The sequence below is a fragment of the Camelus ferus genome, chromosome 6 (assembly GCF_009834535.1).
Source record: "Camelus ferus isolate YT-003-E chromosome 6, BCGSAC_Cfer_1.0, whole genome shotgun sequence".
Taxonomy (NCBI): domain Eukaryota; kingdom Metazoa; phylum Chordata; class Mammalia; order Artiodactyla; family Camelidae; genus Camelus; species Camelus ferus.
In genome coordinates, this window is record NC_045701.1 from 60,617,257 (window position 1) to 60,626,758 (window position 9,502).

Consider the following 9,502-nt stretch of genomic DNA (forward strand, 5'->3'; position numbering starts at 1 on the left):
TACAGGCGTCACAGGAAAGATGCTAGTCTGATCTGAGCTGTGTGCACGTGAAAGGGATGATTCCCATAAGGACGTTTGACACTGTGAGTAAGAACTCCCCTTTGCCACCTGCTCAGGCCTGTGCACGTGCTTTCAGCTGCATGTAGAGGATTGTGGCTTCCACTTTCCTTCTACTTTCCAGTCTCATACAAGTAGCTTTCATTAATGGAATCTAATCGGGATCTTACTGGTAGGAGATTCGGGGGGAATGTAATATTAAGGCTTTAGGTCCCTTTGGTAAAGGAAAGAGCTTAGAAAGGTGTAAACAGTCTTAACTGTCAACAACTAATATGTGGTACAGAAGGGAACTTGCTTAACCTTGATAGTGTACATTCTAAGAAGATAGACACTAGCCACCATTCTTAATCCTGAACTCTCTTTAAAGTCAGGAACAAAATAAGGATTCCCACTAGCATCACTGTTACTCAACATTAGACTGGCAACAGGGCAATTCAGTAGATTAAGAAAAAATGGATAAATACAAAAAATACAAGAAAAATCTACAAATTTAAACTAATAACATGTTTTTTATATAAACATGTTTCTAATATATCAGAGACAGTTAGAAAGTAGAGTTTGACACACTAACAGTACTTATGGTACTGAAGGATAGCATTAATAATTAGATGAGTAAGAAAATTATGGAAAAAAATCACAACACTTTTTGAAAGACACAAAAGAAAACTAAATAGATAAAAACTGTTTATTGGTGAGAATAATCTATATTGTGAAAAACAACAGCTCTCCCCAGATTAATCAATATATCTAGTACAATCCCAGTCAAAATCCCCACAGAGTTCCTTGGGGGGTGTATTTTTCTTTTTTAAAAAATAAAACTTGACAAACTGATTCTCAAATTCATATACAAGAGCCAGTTAAACTAAGCAAGAACTTTTAAAATAGTTTTTTAAGAGATGATAGAAGGAGTCTCCCTAGCAAATATCAAGACATATTATAAAATGATGATAATTAATCTTATCAAGTTAGGGGAAGACACTAAAGCTGGACACTTGATATCTGACCAACATTGTATCACAAATCAGTTGGAAGATAATGAAGTATTTAATGAAAAATGCTTTCCACATGGAAAAAATAATTAGATCCCTACCTCACACCACACAGAAAGATCAATTTCAGGTGGATTAAAGATCAGATGTGAAAAACAAATTCTTAAGACTCAGAGAAGAAAATGTGGGAGACCATTGAGTTCCAGTAGGATTTCCTAAACAATTTTTTTAATGCATCAAGTGAAAAGGAAAACACTGATAAATCTGACTACACAAATTTAAAGTATTTATACTATAAAAATCACTATAAACAAAACAAAAGGATAAGCCACAGGCAAGAAGATATTAGCAATCAAAATAACAAGATTTTGTATCTAGAATTTATAAAGAGCCAGCAAACCAGTCCTAGGTATGTATTAGAGAAATTTTCAAATATTGCTACAATGTAAAATATAGAAAAATGTTCATCAATATCTTTCAATTCTTGGTTATTATAAACCATTAAATGTTCATTAATTAGGAGAATGGATAAATGAATTGTGGTATGAATTCACTGGAACACTATACAACACTTAAATGAATCACAGGTGTATATATCAGTATAGGTAATATAAAAATGTAATGCTATATGAAAAAAAGGCAAGTTTTGGGAAGACATACAGTAAAACATTAAATAGCTTTTTTAATGTGCAGAATACTGTTAAGTATATTTTGGATATCTTTATTTACAGCTAGTTATATAGTGAAAGGCTAAAAACAGTACATGAAGATGATAAACTCCAAATCCAGGATAGGAATTACCTTTAGTGAGAGGAAACCAAACAGGATCAAGAAGGAATACTCAAGGATCTTCCATTACAGTATTTTATTTCCTAAGAATCAAACAAAAGCAAAAAGCTCTATAGTAGATATGACAAATGCTAAAATAAATATCCCAAGTCTACATGGTGGGCATTTGGGTATGTGTAATATTATTCTCTTTTATGTATGTTGAAAATGTTTTATCATTGTTAATAAATTAAGAGATGGAGGTTAAATGACCGGATGCCTTATCATTGCCCAGAGAATTGTGGTGCCCCACCCTGACCCCTACCCTGAGGCTGAGTCTTAAGTATGTTTGGTAGAACATTATGCAGCGCTCTGGCGGGTGTTTTGTATGAGCTCTGTAATTAACCATCTTGGTATTATGTTGTTTCTTTGGAAAAATGACTTCTGAGTTCCAAATGACATACTTTGGTGCCATGATAGATTGGTGATATTGTAGTGTTACAGTTTTTCTGGTGCACGTGGTATCTTCCTTTATGCAGAAAGAGACAGGGGACCTGTAGAGCAGTTGACAGGGCTGGGTCAGAAGAGCAGTACCCAGGACTATCAAGGGATTATGACCTATTCGTCTTTTTCTTTTCTTTTCTTTTCTTTTCTTTTCTTTTCTTTTCTTTTCTTTTCTTTTCTTTCTTTTCTTTTCTTCTTTCTTTTCTTTTCTTCTTTCTTTTCTTTTCTTCTTTCTTTTCTTTCTTTCCTTCTTTCTTTCTTTCTTTCTTTCTCTTTCTTTTTCTTCCTATTTCTTAATGTTCTCTCTTTCTCTTGCTCATTCTTTCTTTTTTAATTTTTTATCGAGGTATAGTCAGTTTACAATGTTTTGTCAATTTCTTGTGTACAACACAATTCTTCAGTCATACATGAATATACATATATTCATTTTCATACTATTTTTCACTGTAAGCTACTATAAGATATTGAATATATTTCCCTGTTCTATACAGCATAAACTTGTTTATCTATTTTATATATACCAGTCAGTATCTGCAAATATCGAACTCCCAGTTTATCCCTTCCCACCCACCTCCCCCCGGCAACCACAAGCCTGTATACTATGTCTGAAAGTCTGTTTCTGTTTTATATATAAGTTAATTTGCCTTTTTCTTTTTTAGATTCTACATATGAGTGATATCATATGGTATTTTTCTTTCTCTTTCAGGCTTACTTTACTTAGAATGACATTCTCCAGGGCCATCCATGTTGCTGCAAATGGCATTGTCTTATCATTTTTTATGGCTGAGTAGTATTCCATTGTATAAATATACCACAATTTCCCATTCAGTCTTTTAATGCTGGTTTTGAGTTGCTAGAGACACTGAGAGGCATCTGACTCATCATCAGAAAATAAAATATTGCTCAGTGTTGTTCTGCAGCAAGTATTATCAATTCCAAAGAATTACAACAGAGCTCAGTTAAGTTGTATATTTCCTTGACCCTTTCTCTTCCATTCTGATTTGTGCTCATCAGAATAAGTCATTGAGCCCCCAAAGACCCCAGCCTTGCTCCCCACTGTTTCTCGCAAGTAGAATTTTCTGGGCACAGCCTTTGCTCCGGCACATGACTACCGCTGATAAAAAGATTCCCTTTAGAGCTGGAACAATCAGCAGCAGTTCTCTTCTTCTGGTCAGGTGTCCTCAGACTGGATTGTTTATAAAATTATTATTTTCCCTTTTTGTCACACTCATACAATTCAGCTTCACTGATGGTGGTCTGGTAGTAAATAGCCTTTCTTGTGATTAGAAAATGATCTCCTGACAGGATGAAGCTTGAAATTGCTCTCGTTCTGAAATGAGCCGGTCTTTGTCTGCAAGATGAATTTCCATTCCCACTGCCATAACTGGCGGCAGAATCGCCAGGGCAGTTTGGTGACTGGATTGAGCTTTTCCTTGAGGAACCATGTAGCTGTACAGCTGCAGAAACACACTTTTACTCCCCCATCGTCGGTTTTCTGACAGCTTTTTCCGCAGAGCAGTTGGAAGAGTGGAGAGCCCTGTTTCTGAGAGAGAGAAGTGTTTTCACACCTGAAGTGTAATTTCACACCTTGTGTTTCTCAGCAGATAAGTGCATAAAATAACACATCAAACCGGAATAGAAAAAGATCAACATAGAAAGGAAACTGCAGGTTGTAATTTGTTTGCTATCTTACAATGCGCTTGTAGAGAACGGCAAATTACAGAGATCTGGGTTTACACTTTAAAAAGTTTGACTGGTTGTTAGGTGGGAAAGTGAGCAGTCAACACTAATCAGCTTTTAGCCTGTGTTGAACAGAATGTACAGGATGATAAAATTCAGGAAATACTGGACATTTAGATTTTTTTAGGATAGGACACACACAAATTAGTGGTAAAAGTTTGTAGTTTAGAGAGGGTCAAGAAATTGATAATTTTTTTTTATTATATTTTTATTAAAATCATTTAATTTATTGTAGGAGATAATTTTATTGGTAATTATCCATTCAGGAATCTTAGCAAAATAGTCTATGTTAATACTTCCTTTCTATAAATGACTTAACATGTGATGCTAGTCAGCATCTCATAGCATCCTAGTGCAGGGGTTATAAAATGAGGGGTTAGCTGCATTTTAAAAGTCTGAGGACTTGAGACCCAAAGAAAAAGAAGAGTGAGCCTCCTGGATAGTCACAAGCATTCATTACAAAATATTTAATATTTAGTAAGTGTCTTTCACATGTTAGATGCTACACCAGGCATGGGGGTACAGTGGTAAACACGGCAATCCCTCTTTCTACCATTGGGAAACTGACAGTCTTGCAGAAAAGTAAATATGCAATAGTAATACTGGGTAGTAAGTGCTGAGAGAGGCTAAAACTAGATTTTGGTGGAGCCTATAGATGGTCAGGGTGAGGGAAAGCAGTCAGCAAATATTCCTGGATGGAGTGACATCCAAACTGAACAAATAAATAGAATGAATAACCACGTGGAGGTGGATATCATTGGGGACCTCAGGGCACGTATAATTTGTGAGGAAGTGCGAGGGAAAGAGGGCAGGGTGGGTTGGAGGGATGAAGGTAGTTCAGGGTAGTGGGACTGAAGTGTATAAACACAATGGTGGTGCACAATGAAACTGGAAGATAAAAGAGTCATGGTATGCAGTCTCTACCGAGAAATTTAGTTTTTATCCTGAGACTAGTGGGATGTATTGAAGGTTTAGTCTTTGTTTGTTACTGAGAGTGACACAACCAGATCTGCATTTTACAAAGATCCCTCTGACTCTGGGATTGGGCAGTCCAGCGACTGGAGATCAGTGAGGATACAAGCAATGATGCAAGTGAGAGATGATGGTGACCTGAGCTGATGGTGTACACTGAGGGTTCAGTGGCTTTGGGGATGGAAAGAAGTGGGTGGATTTGGAAGCTATTAAGGAGGTAGAATCAACAGAACTTGGTGACTGATTGGCTGGGCTAGGGGCAAGGAAGCCAGTCCTGTCAAAAATGTAGTCCTGGGTTCTGATTTGGATACTTGAGTGGAGGATAGAGAGTTGGGGACAATTGAAGCAGCGAGTTTTTAAGCGTTGGAGACATGATGAATGTGAGATGTGTGTGGGATTCCATAGGAAGAAATGTGGTATTCACGTGGTTCTTGAGCTTGAGAGAGAAGTTTAGGCCAGAGATACAGATTGGGTAGTTGTCACTAAGTGGATGAGAGGGTCCAAACAATATGTAGAGAGTCAGAAGAAGAGAGACTGTTCAATCTAGGCATAAACAGTATTTTGATCATGAAAAGAAAAACACATAGAACATGATGGGTATCTTTAGCTTGTTACATAGATAGCAGGTGGCTGAAGAACTGTGTGTGTCCACAGACACCCTTGCACACACACCCATGCGTGTCTACACCCCTGCACATGTAGAGCTTCTAATCAAGTGAGGTGCTCCAGAGTGGGCTGCACGAACCAGTGAGCATAGAAGGTAACAATCCCTTTCCTGAAGAGTTCATGTAAGATGCATTACTCCTCCAGCAAGTACCAAGCCTAAAGATGCTGATCCATTCAGTGTGTTAAAAAGGGAAAAATTACAGCCCACGTAGATATTACAGTTAAACTAGCAAAGCAGAAGACACTGATGTTTTCTCGTTTCCATTGTCTCTTCCTTAGATACGTATGGAAAGCTCTTTCTCCTCAATTCTGTGGGTCAAGAGATGTCCCGCTGCAAGACATCCATCCGGCGCAGTCAGCCCAATCCTGTCTATAAGGAGACCTTTGTTTTCCAGGTGGCCCTCTTTCAGCTCTCTGATGTCACATTGATGATTTCTGTGTATAACAGGCGTGCCATGAAGCGTAAGGAGATGATTGGCTGGATTGCTCTGGGCCAGAACAGTAGTGGAGAAGAGGAACAAGACCATTGGGAGGAAATGAAGGAGACCAAAGGGCAGCAGGTCTGCAGGTGGCACTCCTTGCTCGAATCCTAGGTTTGCCAACAGGTGTTGGCGGGCCACGCCCACCCTGGTGATGTGTGTTTTGATTCCTGATACCAACTCAGTGGGTGCTGGCAGGCTTTTTAGAGACAGGCTTTAAATAGGGATTGGATTCTACTAAACCCTGGGACATTCTGGGGATGGCGGGCACTTCTGGGTTTCTCAAAGATTTGATTTGGATTTAATTTTTAAAAAACCCATGTACACCATTGAGTACACTTCATGGGAGTTGTTCCTGTGGTTGAGATGAATGAAGATGAGTTAATTTGTGTTAATAGGTTATTGAGTTCTGTTTCAGGTTATGGGATGATGCTTCCCTGGCCATCTCTGCTTAAAGAGTAACCTGAGATTGCAAGGAAGCTGTTAAATGTCACTGTTTGAAACCATTTGTGTGTAGGAATCAGAATTTTCTTAATATGGTGCAAAACACTCCAAAATACAGAAATGAATCTGATGCCAAGTCTCATAAAAAAGTAACTGTCATCCATAATTTTTCACATTTTTCTCTTTATAAAAAACAAACCCTTTCATTTATTTGCCTAACAAACAAATGTTATAAACTTGCACTTATAAAGCAAATTTGTATGAATTAAATACCTCTTTTTATCTCACTTATATTCTATGGTTTCCTATGAGATTTGGTTAGGTGAACCCTTCTGAAACTAAAAGAGAACTCAAAAACCACTGTTAAATTAAAGACAACGTGTCTCCTTTTGAATATGTCAGATTTCAAACTGAAAACTTTCAAGGTTTTTAATGTTGTTTTTCTCACCTAATAAATTCTTACAGAGTGAGGAAAAAAAACCTGTTTTCAGTCATGGATCTATTAATTTTTCTGAATCTAGTGTTCTCCTCTGAGATTATACATTTTCTATATTCAATAATACATACTCATGCATATATTTTAATTGTGCATCAGCATGTATCCCATGCTTTTTTATGCAATATATTTCATCATCAGAGCATAGTAAATTGTATTGAGTGGGTCTTTAATAAATGTTGATTTGATTGACTCTTAGAAATCAGCATATTATATACCTGTGAGTAAAGAATACTTTCGGCTTGTTAGGAATGCCACTAATTCTTCTTAGAGCATTTGCAGTGCCTATAATTGTCATTTTTCATGGTATTTGCAGCAACATATGTTACTCACCACTTGGATTCTGGGCACATGCCATTCCAAAGACTGATCATGTATGGTTATGAGCATGAAATGTTCCTTCTGACTTTTATATGTTTTTGCACTGCCTGTTTATTTTTTTGAGATCTGAGCCCTTAATCTCAATTACTTTAGGTTGGCTGGAGTAAAAAAAGAAAAAAAACCAAAAAGGGAAGGATTGTGTGTACATGGAACACCGAGCCCAGTGTGCAGCTCTTCTGAGCAATTGCTCAGTCACTTATTTTTAGCTTTTATGTTTCATTGTTGACTTTCTTCTGTCTGTGGGAAGAGTGATAGCTAGTGATGGATGTATACAGTTAAAAACACATAACTCCTCCTCAGCTCTACATTTTGACAGATTGTAAACGTAGGCAGTAACACTTGAAGCACATATTTATTCCTTACAATGTGTGATGGTTCTTCTGACAAGCCCAGATGAGGACACAGGATAACTCTACTGTGATTTCATGCTTTTGAAAGAACTGATTTCATATGGAAGAATCAGAATGAGAAAAATAAATGAATATCTTCATTTCTTTTTCAGCTCATGGGAGTTTCATATATCGTGCGGCTCAGGTATTAGGAGTCAGTAATAAAACCATGCTCCTTTGTCACCCTCCCTTTATTTGCAAGACCTCAAAGTGCTTTTCCAACATGATATCCATTAACTGCTGAGTGGTCTTTCAGTGTGGCTGTGTCATCGAATAGAACTGAGTGCAATTGATTAAGTAGCAGCACGAAGAATTGGCTTTTCACATCCCTTACTCTCTTTATGCGCTTGGGCTTAAAGGGAAGTAGAGCAGCCTTGTGACGTGTTCCTTTCTGCAGGAACATAAAAGCAGCATTCACTTTAAAATTTACATTTGAAAAAAATCTGCATATATTGTACAGACAGGCCTGGGTTTTTCCTCCTCCTATCTTCCTGCTCTGTTTTGCTGCATCCCTTGTCTCTTGGTACTTAATAATCACCTATACTTCATTTTCTGCTGCCTTGTACCCACCATTTTTAAGGTTTTCTACTGGTGGGGTGAAGAGATTCTTGTGTGTTTGATCTGCTTTCTAATAGTCACTTATGATACAGTTTACAGAAACTTTAAGGGAAGGGATGCCTGAAAAGCACTTTTCATTTGTATAATTTTCCTCTGTTGGTGCTCCTCACCATGTAGGATGCATGTACATCTTGAATATGCAGCAACATTCACCCTTCAGCGATTGTATAAATGTAAAATGCTAATGACAAGATACGTGAAAATATGAGGCTGAATTTTTTTTTACATTGATTTGAAATTCTGGTTCAGTAAAATCTTTCCATTTTGTGCACTTAAATTTCCTTATTTTCTTGGCAAAGTCTAGATGCAATATATTTAACATGTTTTTCACTCAAGCTTTTACATCTACATTTGCTTTTCAAAAGAGTTATGAAAGATAATTAGTTGGTTCTGCAGCAAAAAATAAGCTGCTTTTGCCTATTTTGTCTAGTTAATATCTCAGAGGGACATACGAAATTGAAGAAGCTCTGGTATTTGAGTAGTTCTTTCCATGATTTTTCCTGAAGAGAATGCTTTTAAAATAATATTGTGGAGGGTACAGGATGCACTGGGTTTGTGAAAATCTGGTTTATAGCGTGCTTTCTTTCAGGGTATGAATTTACCCTGAATGGAGAAGTGCTTGTCTGACCAATCACAGTGGTGGCTCTGGTGTTCCCTGTGCCCCTCTGACCATTGTTGAATTTTTAAATGGGCCATTCACCAGGCAGCCGAGCACCTGCTCTCACTTCTCTCCTTCACTGGCTCCCAGTGTGATGCCCACTTGTTCTGGGCCCTCTTTTTGCTGACATTGCATAACTGTGGTGGTGGGGAGGTCTTGCCTCTCTTAACAGAAAAGGAGCTTGTAATGCTTTGGGATGTACTAGACTTGGCATTCCACCTGTACGAAGTTTGAGAAAGAATCCTAGCCACGATGGCAAGGGAAAAAGAAGGCATGGTACTATATTGTTACTCACTTTAGGCACTGTTCACTCACATCTCCTTCAGTGCCAGTAACTGAGT

At 37.6% G+C, this 9,502-nt stretch overlaps 1 protein-coding gene across 1 annotated transcript in view; it reads left to right on the plus strand.

Annotated features, from left to right (window-relative positions):
- SYT16 (synaptotagmin 16) overlaps positions 1-7,986 on the plus strand; it is a 224,177-nt gene extending 216,191 nt beyond the window's left edge. Inside the window, 1 exon segment of the mRNA XM_032482148.1 lies at positions 5,976-7,986. Coding sequence (XP_032338039.1) covers positions 5,976-6,289 — 314 coding nt within the window. The 3' untranslated portion in view covers positions 6,290-7,986.
- The last annotated feature ends 1,516 nt before the right edge of the window (positions 7,987-9,502 follow it).